The following is an 18,346-nucleotide window of genomic DNA, read 5'->3' on the forward strand; positions in this document are numbered from 1 at the left end:
TTAAGTGGTCTTGGCACCGTTGTTTAAAATTACTTGACTATATGTGAAGGTTTATTTCTGGACTTCTATTTAATTCCGCTAGTGTATATGTTTGTCTTTATGCCAGTACTACACTGCTTTGCCATGTAGTAAGGTTTGAAATTATGAAGTGTGAGTCCTTCAGCTTTGTTATTTTTCAGGGTTGTTTTGGCTACTTGGGGTCCCTTGACATTCCATTTGGATTTTAGAATGGGTTTTTCTACTTCTGTAAAAAATATCATTGGGATTTTAAAAAATTTAAATTCTTTATTGTTGAAAGTTACATATCATTGGGATTTTGATAAGGATTACATTAAATGTGTAAATCAATTTGGTTATTACTGATATCATAACAATAATCATTCTTCTAATCCATGAACATGAGATGTCTTTTCATTTGTTTGTTTGTTCTTTAATTTGTTTCAGAAATGTCTTTGTATCTTTCATCATACAGATCTTTAACCTCAGTTAATTTCTAAGTATTTTTATGATATTATAAACAGAATTGCTTTCTTAATTTCTTGTTCAGGTTTTTTTTAGTGTATGGTAATGTAACTGATTTTGTGTGTGTTGATTTTGTTTTTCTGATACTTAGTTGAATTCATTTATTAATTTTAAGTTTTTTTCCATGTAGTCTTTAAGATTTTCTACATAAAAGATCATGTAATCCGTGAACAGACAGAGATAATTTCCTTCCTTCCTTCCTTCCTTCCTTCCTTCCTTCCTTCCTTCCTTCCTTCCTTCCTTCCTTCCTTTCTTCCTTCTCCTCACCCAAGGATATTTTCCTATTGATTTTTTTTAGAGAGAGTGGATGAGGGAGGGAAAGACAGAGAAAAATATTGATGTTAGAAAAACACATCGATTGGTTGCCTCCTGCATGTGCCCCAACCAGGGCCCCAGTGGGGAGCCCCAGTGGGGAGGAGCCTGCAACCTAGGTACATGCCCTTGACTGGATGGAACCCAGGACCCTTCAGTATGCAGGCCAACGCTCTATCCACTGAGCCAAACTGGCTAGAGCTCCATTGATTTTAGATAGAGTGGAACGGAGGGAGGACGGAAGGAGGAAAAGAAAGAGAGAGAGAGAGAGAGAGAGAGAGAGAGAGAGAGAGAGAGAGAGATTAGTCGCTTCTAGAACGTGCCCGCACCCAGGCAGGGATCAAACCTGCAACCCAGGTACATGCCCTTGACTGGGATCAAACCCTCAACACTTTGGTGCGTGGGCCAGGGTGATAATTTTACTTCTTTCTAACAAATTTGGATGCCTTTTATTTATTTTTCTTGCCTTATTGCTCTGGCTAGAATTCCCATTACTTTGTTGAAGAGGTAAAAGCAGGCTTTCTTTTTTCCTTACAGAGGAAAAGCTTTCAGTCTTTCACTAACGAGGATGATGTGTTCACTCTGGGTTTTTCATGTATTGCATTTTATTATGTTGAGGTAGTTTCCTTCTATTCCTAGAATTTTTAGTGCTTTTTTTTCATGAAAGGGTGTTGAATTTTTTGAAATGCATTTTATGATATGATCATGTAGATTTTTGTTTATTCTGTTAATGTGGTGTCTTACATTGATTGATGTTGAGACATCCTTGTATTTCAGAAATAAATCCCACTTGCTTTTAAATATTGAAATGCTGAATCCTGTTTTTAAATATTTTTTGAGGATTTTAGCATCAATTTTTATAAGGAATACTTATCTGCAGCTTTATTTTCTTATAGTGTCTTTATCTGGCTTTGGTATGAGTGTAATGCTGGCCTCATAGAAGGAGTTAGAAAGTGTTCCCTCCTTTTCAATTTTTGAAAAAGTTTGAAAAAAGGTTGACATTTTTTTCTTTAAATGTTTGGTAGAATTCATCAGTGAGGCCAGTGGGTCAAGGACTTTTCTTTGTCAGATTTTTAAAATTGCTGATTCAATTTCCTTAATGGTTATAGATCTATTCAGATTCTATACCTGTTTTCTTCGCAGTTATCACGGAGATTGCATTTAATATCTTGAAGTTGTAGCATTTTAATTTGGGTTTATACCAGCTTAACTTCAATAACATACAAACACTGCTTTTTAAAACAGCTCTATCTGATAATACTTTTTTCAAGGCATTTATACTCTCATTTGTTTTTTCCTTGAGAATAGTATTCCGTAGCCCTTTGTTTTCATGATCATTACCATGATAATGAAGTCCATAGTCAAGTATTGTTTTGTTTCAATTAAGTGTCATCTGGTTATTATAAATTACATTTCTCTAATATTGAGAATATCTTCAAATTGAGCATTTTTCATCAAAAGGAAGACAAAGGATGAAACAGTATAATATGGTTTGTGGTTGAAATTATATTTAAAGCTCATTGTAGTCCTCAATATTAACACATGATCATATAATTTTTAGTTATATTAGGTATGTTTTAAAAGGTAAAATAGTTTGGCTGGCATGGCTCAGTGGTTGAGTATGGTTCGATTCCTGGTCAGGGCACATGCCCGGTTTTCGGGCTTGATCCCCAGTGTGGGGCATGCAGGAGGCAGCCGATCAATGATTCTTTCTCATCATTGAAGTTTCTATCTCTTTCTCCCTCTCCTTCTCTGAAATCAATAAAAAATATATTAAAAATAATAAAAGGTAAAATAAGCTTTTATGTGTAGAAAGTAAAGTATATTTAATTCAACAGTTTTATGTTTAAGATATTTGAATGTCAATGAATTTGTGATTAGCATTTATTCTACATGTTTTTAATATTAATTCAAGTATTGATAGTATTGTTTAAATGTGTTATTTAGAAAAGTTATAAATTTAAAATTTGCTTCATTTTGAGATTAGAGGATATCGATGTATATTATGTTGCTCTATCTTTTGTAATGAAGTAATTATTATACTGAACTATTGAAATTATATGCTTGTTTTTGAAAAATAAAATAATGTGTTTCATCTATATTGTAATTATCAATTTAAACGATGATTTGGGCTTTCTGATTAGAAAGACAATAGACCAATTCTTATTAATATTAATATCCTTAAAAATCCATAATACTTAAAATAGAAATGTTAAGGACATTCTTTTAAAAATTAACTAGTGGTAGTTTTTGACCACATACATAAATTTTGATTTAGCTATGGGGTTATTATTATGAATTGGACTGAAGTTGAAAAAGTTTATTAATACGTTTTTCTCAAATAGTTTCTTCTGAAAACCTAATTACATTAGATTTACATTTAAATATTGATTATTATTATCAAAATTTCAGATATGTGTACTTGATATTGATTCAATATTCATATTATTTTAACTGAAATATGACAATGTTTTGCCTTAATATGAAAAAAGAAAAATAATATAATTTCCTTAAAATCTATTGTAGGAAGGAAGATCCAATGGATACTAATTCAATTTGGAATAAAGACATTTGGAGGTTAATTAAAAGTCATTATTCCAAACTGATGTTATGTAATAAGCAACAAAGAGAAATGTTCCAAATACCATTATTGTAAGATTTAAAGTATCAGGAATGGTTTTAAAATATATTTTTATTGATTCCAGAGAGGAAGGGAGAGGGAGAGAGAAATAGAAACATCAATGATGAAAGAGAATCATTGATTGGCTGCCTCCTTTATGCCCCACACTGGGGATTGAATCCGAAACCTGAGCCTGTGCCTTGAGTCCAACCGTGACCTCCTGGTTCATAGGTCGATGCTCAACTACTGAATCACGTTGGCCGGGTCAGAAACGGTTTTTATACAACGTTGAAGGAATCTTAAATATGTTTCATCAAAATTTCTAAATATTTCATATGTAAGTACTTGGTAATGTTATACCATTTAAAAAATAAACACCCAAACTAGCCTAGGATAAGGTGAACTTCAGTGGTCTAAGTGCCTTATTTTAAAACTAAAGTGTGCAGTTAAAATATTTAATAATAAAAAGATATGAGCTGATAGATTATTTTAAATAAAAAGATGTACTTATTTATGCATATCGTGATTTTCCCAAATGCAATTGTAATATTTTTGTGAAAACAGCTAAAGGAAAATATTGAATTACATACTCCCAAGTGACATTTGAAATGTCTGGGCCTTTAAAAGGATATAAAATTGAAAATGATTGCCTTGCATAAATTGCAAATGAATATGAGGCTATCTTGGATATCAATGAATGGATCTAAAATCTACAGCCAGCCACATGATGTCGCTGTATACCACAAAGTCTTGTCAAGGGAAATGTACTGATCGCCAACACTAAAGGAGGAAGCTCCATTTTGTCACCGTCCGAGAGAAGACAAAAACGCTGAGAGAAAGTACTACAAATATGAAGTAAAGAGATATGATTTTGAAGTAAGGTGAGAGAGGTACGAAAAGTGTAGTGCTTTTGCGATGCTGTATCCCAGGCGAGGAGGCAAGGGAGCCCGGCGCCTGCTGCTCTTTCTTCTGCTTCTTGCAATCTGGAAGGCGGGGAGCAGCCAGGTCCACTACTCGGTCCCCGAGGAGGCCAAGCACGGCACCTTCGTGGGCCGCATCGCGCAGGACCTGGGGCTGGAACTGGAGGAGCTGGTACCGCGCCTGTTCCGGGTGATGTCAAAAGACCACGGGGACCTTCTGGAGGTAAATCTGCAGAATGGCATTTTGTTTGTGAATTCTCGGATCGACCGCGAGGAGCTGTGCGGGCGGAGCTTGGAGTGCAGCATCCACCTGGAGGTGGTGGTGGAGAGGCCGCTGCAGGTGTTCCACGTGGAGGTGGAGGTGAAGGACATTAACGATAATCCACCAGTCTTCCGAGAGAGAGAACAAAGGTTATTTATTCCTGAATCTAGACTGCTGGGATCGCATTTCCCGCTAGAGGGCGCTGCTGATGCCGACATTGGCACTAATTCTCTTTTAACGTACACTCTCAGCCCCAGTGATTATTTCTCGTTGGATATACAGGCAAGTGATGAACTGAGTAAGTCACTTGTGCTTGAATTGAGGAAAGTTTTGGACAGAGAAGAAACACCAGAACTTCATTTATTACTGACAGCCACTGATGGGGGCAAACCTGAGCTGGAAGGTACAGTTCAACTGCTGATAACGGTGCTCGACGTTAATGATAACGCCCCATTGTTTTCTCAGGCCGTGTACAGAGTCCATTTATTAGAAACTATAGCAAATGGAACATTAGTAACCACATTAAATGCCTCTGACGCTGACGAAGGTGTAAATGGAGAAATTGTCTTTTTCTTTGGCAGTGATGTTCCTGTTAACGTTAGAAAGAACTTCAAAATTGATTCCAGCTCAGGAGAAATTAGGCTACTTGGTAAACTGGATTATGAAGAAACAAAATCCTACGAAATTCAGGTAAAAGCAGTTGATAAAGGAAGTCCTCCAATGTCAAATCACTGCAAGGTTTTTGTGAAAGTGCTGGATGTAAATGATAATGCTCCAGAACTGGCGGTCAGGTCCTTGTCCTTGCCAGTCGGGGAGGACGCCCCCCTCGGCACCGTCATTGCCTTCATCTCCGTGTCCGACCCGGACTCCAGTGTCAACGGGCAGGTGACCTGCACTCTGTCACCCCATGTTCCCTTCAAGCTGGTGTCCACCTTCAAGAATTACTACTCTCTGGTGCTGGACAGCGCCCTGGACCGTGAGAAGCTGTCACACTACGAGTTGGTGGTGACAGCACGGGACGGGGGCTCGCCTTCGCTGTCGTCCACAGCCAGCGTGTCCGTGGAGGTGGCCGACGTGAACGACAACGCGCCGGTGTTCCCGCAGCCCGAATACACGGTGTTCGTGAAGGAGAACAACCCGCCCGGCTGCCACATCTTCACGGTGTCCGCGCGGGACGTGGACGCGCAGGAGAACGCGCTGGTGTCCTACTCGCTGGTGGAGCGGCGGGTGGGCGAGCGCGCGCTGTCGAGCTACGTGTCGGTGCACGCGGAGAGCGGCAAGGTGTACGCGCTGCAGCCTCTGGACCACGAGGAGCTGGAGCTGCTGCAGTTCCAGGTGAGCGCGCGCGACGCGGGCGTGCCTCCTCTGGGCAGCAACGTGACGCTGCAGGTGTTCGTGCTGGACGAGAACGACAACGCGCCTGCGCTGCTGCCGCCTGGGGCGGGCGGCGAGGGCCGCGCCCTGTCCGAACTGGTGTCTCGGTCGGTGGGCGCGGGCCACGTGGTGGCGAAGGTGCGCGCGGTGGACGCGGACTCGGGCTACAACGCGTGGCTGTCCTATGAGCTGCTGCCGGCGGCGGGTGGTGCGCGCAGCCCGTTCCGCGTGGGGCTGTACACGGGCGAGATCAGCACGACGCGCGCCCTGGACGAGGCGGATGTGCCGCTCCAGCGCCTCCTGGTGCTGGTGAAGGACCATGGCGAGCCGGCGCTGGCGGTCACGGCCACCGTGCTGCTGTCGCTGGTGGAGAATAGCCAGGCTCCTAAGACCTCCTCGCAGACGTCTCCTGGCGCCGCGAACGCGGAGGTGGTGCTGGTGGACGTGAACGTGTACCTGATCATCGCCATCTGCGCGGTGTCCAGCCTGTTGGTGCTTTCGCTGCTGCTGTACACGGCTCTGCGGTGCTCGGTACCGCGCACCGAGGGTGCGTGCGGGCCGGGGAAGCCCGTGCTGGTGTGCTCCAGCGCGGTGGGGAGCTGGTCTTACTCACAGCAGAGGCGGCAGAGGGTGTGCTCTGGGGAGGGGCCGCCCAAGACGGACCTCATGGCCTTCAGTCCCAGTCTTCCTCCGGGTCCGAATATGTCGGAAGAAAATGAACATCCAGAAGTAAATTCGGAACATTCTGGTAATGTAAGTCCAACTTTCAAGCTTTGCCTTTAATGTTTTTTAATTTAACTCATATAACCACCTTCTTAAATGTGACTTTTTAGAATGTATTCAAAGTGTTCACTAAAATTGAAAGAAATCTTACCATTCAATACAGGTATTTATTTTATTACTTACAGCTGCATCCTGAATGGAACATAGAGTTATCTAATAACACTTCACAGAGAGGTTAACAATAAGAAATAACCACAACAAAACAAATGTAGGGACAAATTGACGTATTCTTTGAAAAGGCATCCTACTTAAAAAGAACACACACAGAAAATACTAAATAGTCTTGATTATATTTAACACAGGATCTCAACGTAGTCAATTACAGTGACATTTTCAGTTTTATTTATTACTTTAATCTTGTAGTGAAATGTCAAGTTTTGACAAAAATTAATATCTCTTGCCCATTCGCATTACTATGTTCCCACAGTTATATTTCCTCATGTCCAGGCTTAGGATTTCCTCCATGGACACTCAATATTTATTTATGGATCCATTCCACAAGCACATACGGAGAACCCTCTTATATACTAAGCCCTGCTGTAGAACCTAGGGACAAAGCAACAGTGAAACAAGATAGGGAAGGTCTCTGGCTTGGGGGGGGGGACACATTGTATTTAAAAATAACAATTTTAAATCTGTTTTTCCCTATTTAAAATAACAATTGGGTTATGAAAAAACTTGGATTTGGTATAATATTGCTTTTTCCATTTTCTTTGTATAAGCAGGGTGTTTATAAAGGGAGATGTTGTTCTATTCATAACTTTAAAAATATTTTTATTGATTTCAGAGAGGAATGGAGAGGGAGAGAGAGATAGAAACATCAAGGATGAGAGTCATTGATGGGCTGTCTCCTGCATGCCTCATATTGGGGATCAAGCCCACAACCCAGACATATGCCCTGACCCGGAATTAAACCATGACCTCCTGGTTCGTAGGTCGATGCTCAACCACTGAGCCACGACAGCTGGGCTATTCGTGACTTTTTAAAAAAGAGGCAATAAAATGCTGACTGTTATCAGCAAGCTTTCTTAGTAACAAAGCAGATGAAGGTTTCCCCCTATATATGTGAATAGTACTCAGAAAGTATATGTAATTCTCATTGCATCAGCTAAAGCAAAATATAGTCAAGTAGAGGAAAATGTCCTGGAAAGGTGAATTAAAATGATCAAACAATTGGGATGATAGAGAAAACTATATTTTGAAGCTGAACTAAAAATCATAAATAGTATGGAAAACATAAACATACATTTTCTTCTATCAAGCCAGAAAAACTTGAGTTACAAGCTGGCATTTGAAGCTAAACTGGCACAATTTGTTTCTTGAAGAATTTATATAGGTTGAAAAAAGAGTTATCTAATAATACTTCCCAGAGAGGTTAACAATAAGATTGTTAATGGAATTGAGCATCATTTAATGAATACCAATAGCCTTTTGAATTTGGCCTGAAGACATTCAGACATGCCTTCACATAAACACATTGGGATCACGGACAAAAAGAAAATTTTAGATTGATGCTCAACAGTTCTTTCTGTATATTGATTATTGTTGTAAAGGTAAAAACTTTTCTGGGTTAGTTGAAGATATTAACTTGAAGGTAAATCTCAAAAATTGGTTAATGATCACTGAACTAAAAGAAGTGGGTTTAAAAAGGTGATTTTTAATGAAAAGGTAATTCTGGAATGGAGAAAAAGATTATTGTGGAGAGATTTGTTACTTAGTATTTCTTTGAACATAAATAAATATGAATGGAATTCCCATTGGTAGTTAATATTCTTGTCTCATTCAGAATCTTTGAGTAGTTAACAGAACTTTCAATAGTTTCATCTTTCTTTATAAGATTTCTTTCAGGAAATGTATTATATTAATTCCTCTCTTCTTCTTTTATGAACCAGTGCTTTATTTTCTTACTTTTTTCACCCGTTCTTTCCTATGATTAATGAATGGGTTATTCATACAATATTTAGTATTAATAAAAACATAGAATAACATAGATTTATGACAAAACTTATTCTTTAGTGTTTATTTCATGGTATGTTTACATTTCAAATTAATCATTCATTTAGGAAATTTACTGACTGAAAAATGGTCAGATCCTCAGAAAAGGAAGTTTTATATGATGAGATCTTTTACTAGATACTAGTCATTGTTATGCAACTGGATTAATTTTGGTTAATGTTAAAGTTAGTAGCTTCACAGCTTTGTTGTCTATCTGAAAACACTAGGCAAAGATCATCATGCTGTACATACTGAGAATAACAGTTATTCTCATGTTTCTATGGAGGCTCCAATTTTCAAACACCCCAAGGGAAACAAAATCTTGTTAACCACATACATTATTATCTTTTTTAAAATTCTTCAATCTCGGTAATTAGTTTTCATTTCATGACTATGATTTGAGGAATTATAATTTTATTTTCAAGTTACCTTGGTATGATGATACCAGTGTGATTTCATTTGTGGGAAAGTGTTATTTTTACATCACCTAAAATGCAAGGCAGGACACTTGAGAAGACTAATTCTTGATATATATGTTCCTTCTCTAACCCTCCCCCCCCAAAAAAAAACACACACACACACAAAAAAACCCAACAAAAAAACAAAACGTTTCCTTTCCAAGATTAGAAGTGTAACTCTATTTTCTGGTATAACTATGTAATTAGAAAGTAAGGTATTGCCCAGCTGGTGTTGCTCAGTGGCTGAGCATCAAACTATGTCTCTCTCTCTCTCTCTCTCTCTCTCTCTCTCTCTCCCTCCCTCCCTCCCTCTTCTACTCTCTCTAAAAAATAAATAAAAACATATTTAAAAAAGAATACAAATAGGTAAGAATGAGAAATGGTTATTTATTTTGGTAACAATATTTCTGTTCTGTTCCTTCTGGGAACACTGGAGGATTTCCCTTCCCTGTTACCTTGAGGTATGATTTTCTTTGACCAATGAAATGTGAATGTGTCTCACTTCCTAGCAGAAGTATGTAATTGCCAGTGCAAGACTCTCTTGTGCAGTTTTATGATGTTGCAGGAATTATGAAAACACAGGTTGATGTTGAGATGCCATGATCAAGAGACAGTTTGGGATGTTGAGTCAACATGTGGAGGAAAGCTGTCCTAGGTAGTCTCCCATAACCACAGAAGACCTTGCAGGAGCCAGAAATACAATTGTGTTTATTTAATAAATTAATTTATTTAATTGAGAAACATTGATGTGAGAAAGACACATCAATTGGTTGCCTCCTGCATGCGCCCCAAACAGGGCCCGGGATCAAGCCTGCAACTAAGGTGTGTGCCCTTGACTGGGATTGAACTCAGGACCCTTCAGTCTGAGGCCATTGCTATATCCACTGAGCCAAATGGGCTAGGGCCAATTGTGTTTATTTTAGAGGGAAAACTGAAATAGTCAGTGCACAGCAACATATTCATTGGGATTCCAGTGTCATTAAGCTAATGTGAACAGAATAAATTTTAAGAGGAGAGCATTACAATTGATAGAACATTATTACAGTATTGACTTTTAAAAAAATCCTCACCAAAGGTATTTTCCCCATTGATTTCTAGAGAGAATGTGAAGGAGGCAGGAGGGGTGGAGGGAGAGAGAGATAGAAACATTCATGTGACAGACACACAATTGGTTGCCTCCCATATGGGTCCCTACCAGGACTGCAAAACCTGCAACCAAGGTATGTGCCCTTGACCAGGAATCAAACCTGTGATCCTTTGGTATGCAGGATGATGCTCTAACCACTGAGTGACCGGCCAGCGCTATTATTGGCTTCTTTTATTAAGGCATCTGACCATTAAGCAGATTAGATAACTTGGATCCCATGGGAAAAATTATTGTGTTGTGGTTTCTTTTATTTTTATAAAAGGTAGGGAAAAAATAAACAATTTAAAAATGTTTTAGGGTCTGGCCAATGTGGCTCAGTAGTTGAGCATTGACTTATGAACCATGAGGACAGGGCACAAGCCGGGGTTGCAGGCTTGATCCCCAGTAGGGGGTGTGCAGGAGGCAGCCAATCAATGATTCTTTCTCATCATTAATGTTTCCATTTCCCTCTCCCTCTCCCTTCCTCTGTGAAATCATTAAAAAAATACATTTAAAATGTTTTAGACCCTTCTCCTTCTCCTTCTCCTTCTCCTTCTCCTTCTCCTTCTCCTTCTCCTTCTCCTTCTCCTTCTCCTTCTCCTTCTCCTTCTCCTTCTCCTTCTCCTTCTCCTTCTCCTTCTCCTTCTCCTTCTCCTTCTCCTTCTCCTTCTCCTTCTCCTTCTCCTTCTCCTCCTCCTCCTCCTCCTCCTCCTCCTCCTCCTCCTCCTCCTCCTCCTCCTCCTCCTCCTTCTTCTTCTTCTTCTTCTTCTTCTTCTTCTTCTTCTTCTTCTTCTTCTTCTTCTTCTTCTGTCTTGCTTAGTATCCATTCCTTCTTTTTTTTTTCCTTCCTTCTAGGGCTTTGTTGTAGTTTTGTGAAAGACTGAGATGAAGATATTGCAAGATAAATGCTCAGACACGTAAACCTTAGGGAATTGACAGTTCATTTTGATAAGTGCAAAGGGTATTGCTGCACCAAATTACCACAAACTTTGTGGCTTAAAACAACAGAAATGTATTTCTCGTAGTTCTAGAGGCCAGAATCCAACATCAAGATGTTTTTGCAGGGACACGGTCCCTCTGAAGACTCTAGGGGCAAATTCATCCTGGCCTCTTCCAGTTTCTGGTGGTTTATGGCATTCCTTGGCCTGTGGCAACATAACTCCAATTTCTGCCTCACATTTCTTTTCTGTGTCTCTTTTCTTTTTCTGTCTCTTATAAGGACAACTGTCATTTGATGTATGGCTAACCCTAATCTAGGATGATGTTAGGGGTTAGAGTTACCTTAATTATAGCCACAAATATCTTTATTCCAAATAAAGTCATGTGCTAAGGATCTGTGTGTGTACTATTCAACCCACTACCGATATCAAGCTGGGTGTTATTTCTTCAGCATGCCTTCTCATTCTTTTTTCCCCATCCTTGGATTTCTGGCATTGACACTCTATTTCTCTGAGGGAGAGAGATATGCTAGATCCTGAGAAACCCTGAATAACACAGAATATACCTCATACCCCCAGCCATGTTATTCCGAAAATCCAACAAAATTACCTTAAGGGATTACAAAAATTGCCTTAACTAAGCTATGTTTCCAAGAGCTAATATCTGGTATAATTTCTTAATATGTCAATAGTAGCCAGAATGTTGGCCACTGATTAGTATGTCAAAATTACTGGGTATTAAAAACATGCATTGCAACTACAGAGTGATGAAATGGCCAGTCTGAAGCTATGTGAAATCAGTTTAAGATCCAAAAGAATTTGCTTACATGAGGTCTTGCACTTGCCTTCACTTCACAAGAGCAACCTCCTCATTTTCAGTCCACATGACTTAGGAATGGCTTATTTCATCTCCTGGCTTCAACAATGAATAGGTGACCCACGTCTGGCCAAGTGAGAACCATCACAACTATTGACTAAAGGAAAGATATGTCATCTAAACTGGATCAAAGGAAGTGATATTTTTGGATTTTTGCTGGGGCTATTAGGAAAAGGGCACTTTCTAGTGAGAGTCACTAAATATAGACTAAAAGCTACTTTGCCTTTTTGCCTCACAAGGGAAAAGCCTACCTGAGAAAGAAGGTCAGCAGAGGAAAATAAAGCATAAATATGGAGATAATGAAGTGTGTATACACATCTCTGCCTAAAACCAGTAAATAATTATCTATTTCTATGTATAAGACAGTAAGTGATGCTCTGCTTTCTTAAGTCAGTTCATTACTAGAGCATGATTAAAATAAATATACACTTCCATACAGGGTGTGAATAAGTTTCTTAAGATAGGACTCAAGAGAGAAATTAGTATTGATTTTTAGCACCAGGAAAAGCTAGTTTTTCTTTAGAAAATATTTTTGCTGTTCTTTTATGGACACTTTTTCCTCTTTCTGAAAGCAAAATTTGTGACCTTAGAGTAACTGAAAATGATTATTATCTATTTTTGGACACTGACCCACCCCTAAATTCATTTTATTTTCTTCCCTATGTTTTCTTTATCTTATTTTTATATTGGTTGTGTGTGAAGGGGCCAATTAAGAATTAATAAAAGCATTAGCACTAAGAAAGGGATCAATTATACTATTCAAATATTTAAATGTAGTATAAAATGAAATATTCCTAAATTAAGAACAAATTTTCCAAGTGAGAAATTATTAACTTTCAAACATTTGCAAATAGTTCAGAAAACAAAGTTAAATCACACAAAAAAACACAATTGATTGAAGTATCCTTTGATTCCTATGTGCATCACTTGAAGAAATGGTTAATAAAAGACATAATGTAGCCAAAAGAATTGAAAGCAGGGTCTGAAAGATAGATTTTTTTCACACCCATGTTCATAGCAGCATTGTTCACAAGAGCCAAGAGGTGGAAACAACCCAAATATCCATGAACAGATGGATGAATAGCCCAAAAAATGTGGCATATACACACACGTGGGGATGAGTAGGTAAACAAACTGTGGTATATATACACACATTATAATATTATTCAGTCTTAAAAATGAAGGAAACCCCATCACATGCTACAAGGGTGAAACTGCAGGACATTATGCTGAGTGAAATAAGCCAGTCACAGACAAATACTGTATGACTCCACTAATATAGGGTAACTAAAGTGATTAAATTCATAGAAACAGAAAGTAGAATGGTGTGTGGGGGTATGTGGTGGAGAAGTGGGAGTTGTCTAGTGAGTATGGAGTTTCAGATTTGTAAGGTGAAAAGTTCTGGAGATCTGTTTCACAACAATGTGAGTATACTTAACATACTAAACTGTATACTTAAAAACGGTTGAGATGGTAAATTTTATGTGTTTTAACCCAATAAAAAGGGGGAATGATATATTCCAGAGTTTAAAATAGCTATTTTTCAAAGATGAAAGTTATGAATAAACCTAGAACAGACAATAGTCTAGTTTTAAATCTATAGGGTAAGCAGTAAAGCCTACCTTTTGGCCACATGATGTCGCTGTCTACCACAGAGTGTTCTCTAGTCGGAAAAATACCCAGAGCTCCATTGTCACTCCAGAGGAGCGGAACAATAAGAGAAGCAGGAGACTAGAGGAGGATATTTCAAATTTTACAAAACATGATTTTCTAATTTGATCAACTCACTGAGGATTGGTAATGGTGTCTTCTATGAGAAGGGACCCGGAGGTCGGGCGTCTGCTGCTCTCGCTTCTGTTCCTGGCAGCCTGGGAGACTGGGAGCGGCCAGGTTCACTACTCGGTCCCCGAGGAGGCCAAGCACGGCACCTTCGTGGGCCGCATCGCGCAGGACCTGGGGCTGGAGCTGGCGGAGCTGGTGCCGCGCCTGTTCCGGGTGGCGTCCAAAGGCCGCGGGGACCTTCTGGAGGTAAATCTGCAGAATGGCATTTTGTTTGTGAATTCTCGGATCGACCGCGAGGAGCTGTGCGGGCGGAGCCTGGAGTGCAGCATCCACCTGGAGGTGGTGGTGGAGAGGCCGCTGCAGGTTTTCCACGTGGAGGTGGAGGTGAAGGACATTAACGACAATCCGCCTATATTTCCAATGTCGGTCAAGACTATCGGGTTTCACGAATCGAGGCTGCTTGACTCGCGGTTTCCTCTAGAGGGAGCAACTGATGCAGATATCGGAGTAAACGCTCTTCTTTCCTACAAGCTCAGCTCCAGTGAGTTTTTCTCTCTAGACATACAGACAAATGATGAACTAAGCCAGTCTTTGTCTCTTGTGCTTAGGAAATCTCTGGACAGAGAGGAAACTGCTGCGGTTAATTTGTTATTGGCGGCTACTGATGGCGGCAAACCTGAGCTCACGGGCACCGTTCAATTGTTTATTAATGTATTGGATGTGAATGACAATGAACCTACTTTTGACCAATCAGTTTACAGAGTACAATTGTTAGAGAACACCGCAAACGGAACGTTAGTGATTAAACTAAATTCTTCTGACGCGGATGAAGGACCAAACAGCGAGATTGTGTATTCATTTAGTAGTGATGTGCCCTCCACTATAAAGACCAAGTTCAAAATAGACCCCAGCACAGGGGAAATCAGAACTAAGGGACAATTAGATTATGAAGAAATGAAATCCTACGAGATTCAAGTCCTTGCATATGACAATGGAACTCCGTCCATGACTGGGCACTGTAAAATTTCAGTGAAACTTGTGGACATCAATGATAACACACCAGAAGTCTCAATAACATCTCTTTCACTTCCGATTCAAGAGGACGCTCTGCTGGGCACAGTAATCGCCCTTATTATGGTGTCCGATCGCGACTCAGGGGCCAACGGGCAGGTGACCTGCTTACTAACACCTCATGTCCCCTTCAAGCTGGTGTCCACCTTCAAGAATTACTATTCGCTGGTGCTGGACAGCTCCCTGGACCGAGAGAAGCTGTCACACTATGAGTTGGTGGTGACAGCACGAGATGGGGGTTCGCCTTCGCTGTCGTCCACAGCCAGCGTGTCCGTGGAGGTGGCCGACGTGAACGACAACGCGCCGGTGTTCCCGCAGCCCGAATACACGGTGTTCGTGAAGGAGAACAACCCGCCCGGCTGCCACATCTTCACGGTGTCCGCGCGGGACGTGGACGCGCAGGAGAACGCGCTGGTGTCCTACTCGCTGGTGGAGCGGCGGGTGGGCGAGCGCGCGCTGTCGAGCTACGTGTCGGTGCACGCGGAGAGCGGCAAGGTGTACGCGCTGCAGCCTCTGGACCACGAGGAGCTGGAGCTGCTGCAGTTCCAGGTGAGCGCGCGCGACGCGGGCGTGCCTCCTCTGGGCAGCAACGTGACGCTGCAGGTGTTCGTGCTGGACGAGAACGACAACGCGCCTGCGCTGCTGCCGCCTGGGGCGGGCGCTGGGGGCAGCGCGGTGAGCGAGTCGGTGTCGCGGTTGGTGGGCGCGGGCCACGTGGTGGCGAAGGTGCGCGCGGTGGACGCGGACTCGGGCTACAACGCGTGGCTGTCCTATGAGCTGCTGCCGGCGGCGGGTGGTGCGCGCAGCCCGTTCCGCGTGGGGCTGTACACGGGCGAGATCAGCACGACGCGCGCCCTGGACGAGGCGGACTTGCCGCGCCAGCGCCTCCTGGTGCTGGTGAAGGACCATGGCGAGCCGGCGCTTATGGCCACGGCCACCGTGCTCCTGTCGCTGGTGGACAGCGGCCAGGCGCCTAAGGCCTCCTTGCGAGAGTCCTCTGGCACCGCGAGCGGGAAGGCGGCCCTTGTGGACGTGAACGTGTACCTGATCATCGCCATCTGCGCGGTGTCCAGCCTGTTGGTGCTTTCGCTGCTGTTGTACACGGCTCTGCGGTGCTCCACGCCGCCAACCGAGGGCGCGTGCGGGCCGGGGAAGCCCGTGCTGGTGTGCTCCAGCGCGGTGGGCAGCTGGTCGTACTCGCTGCAGAGGCGGCAGAGGGTGTGCTCTGGGGAGGGGCCGCCCAAGACGGACCTTATGGCCTTCAGCCCCAGCCTACCTCAGGGTCCTGGCTCCACCGAAGAAAGACAACAACCCTCAGAATCGGAACACTTAGGAAAGGTGAGTTTTTAAATGTTTTTCCTGTCAGTCCTAAAATTGTTCTATTTCCTTTATTCTTTGTGAGTGTATTATTTCTACTCAAAGCTCTGTCTTTATTTTATACCATTATCTTAATGTGCAGCACATGGAATGGATTAGAGATGATTTTTTTGCGTTGAGAATAATTTACTCAATAGTTTTGTTATTTGTACATTTTGGCATTTACATAATTGAACCTCTCCATGAATAATAAGGCCTTTATGGATTAAAAAACACTTCAGCAAAATGTGAAAACTTAGTATTGCCTGTAAATATTTGTTCTCAAGTTAAAAATTCCAAGTGGAAGAAATGTATAGAGTATGGTTATATAATACATATTTCCCATATTACACATCCATTCATTCTATAAGAATATGCTGAAATAAGACTATCTTATATATCTGGACATGTCCTGAATTATTCTTTCAATCAAGAATTAATTTGTCTTTACCTGTATAAACAGTTCATAAATTAGTTTTTTTTCCTTGTGTTTGAAAACAGCTTTAATGGATCTTTTAATGATAGGCCCTCCAAAATTATCTATCATAGGTCATTACTACCCATGGCATCACTTTATATGGCTTTCAGTAGTAAAATAAACTGTTACTTGGGATAGAGATTTCACACTTGCAAAATCCTGGGAGTTTTAAGGCACAATAGAGAGTTTATTGAGAAAAGAGGCCCAATTTTAATTATAATTAATTAATTAATATTTATTAGTGTAACTTGCCTGTTTACTTATATTACTTGACAAAGTTAATTTAAAATATTTACTTATTTATTCATTAAAACATTAATTGATCATCCTGTTCTAAATATGAATGAGAAAACATGAGTAATTTGCAATTCTGCTTAAGTACACAGAAAAAAACTGGTATGAAATATTTTTTTCTAGTACTTAAATCATATGTATGATTTCATTTAAAAAAGGGTCTGACTATAAATAAAAATTTGGACATTCTCTTACCTCTGTAAATTCAACCTCTTCCTATGGACTTTCTTTGCTCAATTTCCAAATGCTCAGAGAACTCATGCCTCTCACTGAATTCATCTTTAATCCATTTGGAAATGAAATTTAAAAAAATTTAACTAAAGGAAGATGTCTTGGGGTGAAATAAAATAGTGTTCTACTTTTGGTTCTTAGTTATTTGCTGATTCCCCCCCAAATGTATGTGGATATTGATCAATCATAGAAATAATTTCCACTAAGTGATCTTAGTCATAACCCATTCACAGATAGGTCAGAATATCAACTTCCATCTGGGATCTTCTTTTACAGGAATTGAGTAGTTTGGTGGGGAAATTTTGAATTACATTTAAGGATAGTCTGTTCCTACAGGAAATGTATTAGTTCCTTATCATTGATAAGCCTCAAAATTCAGAGTATATGTTTCCCGGGAATCAGAAAAGTTAATATAAGGCTTTATATATTTACAGAGAAAACAAGTAGCTTGAACAAATAAGGAAGAAGCTTTTTCTTGGGGGCAGTCATTCTACCTAGAATATCATAGCTACACACCACCTGAGACTTGTGTGTAGAATGTATGAATGGTCAGGTGGAGTTCTTCCTACTGAGGTCTGGCCACTACATTTCTACTGTAGTTAAGTGGCAAACTTTTAAAACTATATCCAAGTGTGCCCAGACCTCCAGGAGTCATATGTTTTTGCTAGGTAAGTGTTAGTGTTTCTTATTCCTTATTTACATTTTCCTTAAGTTGCATCAGTACACTCTTAAACAGTGATGGCGAACCTATGACACGCGTGTCAGCACTGACATGCGTAGCCATTTCTGATGACACGCGGCCGCATGTGAGGATGAAACATTTGCTGCTCCTGAGGATGAAACATTTGCGACTAGAGTCTTGGAGTTAGTTTTTTCCTCAAAGTGACACACTACCTGAGTTATGCTCAGTTTTTTGGCGAAGTTTGACACACCAAGCTCAAAAGGTT

The 18,346-nt window shown here is 40.8% G+C and overlaps 1 protein-coding gene across 2 annotated transcripts in view; it reads left to right on the top strand.

Moving 5' to 3' along the window:
* Positions 1-4,369: 4,369 nt before the first annotated feature.
* Positions 4,370-18,346, top strand: part of LOC307099907 (protocadherin alpha-C2) — a gene marked incomplete at its 5' end in the record, with an annotated part of 168,528 nt that continues 154,551 nt past the window's right edge. Inside the window, one exon of one of the 2 annotated variants that reach the window (XM_079772004.1) lies at positions 4,370-6,763. In XM_079772004.1, coding sequence (XP_079628130.1) covers positions 4,370-6,763 — 2,394 coding nt within the window. Of the gene's footprint in view, positions 6,764-13,987; positions 16,379-18,346 lie in introns of those variants that run through there. The other variant, XM_079772005.1, reaches the window with a different exon arrangement.

The sequence above is a fragment of the Cnephaeus nilssonii genome (assembly GCF_951640355.1).
Source record: "Cnephaeus nilssonii genome assembly, chromosome: 5".
Lineage (NCBI taxonomy): Eukaryota > Metazoa > Chordata > Mammalia > Chiroptera > Vespertilionidae > Cnephaeus > Cnephaeus nilssonii.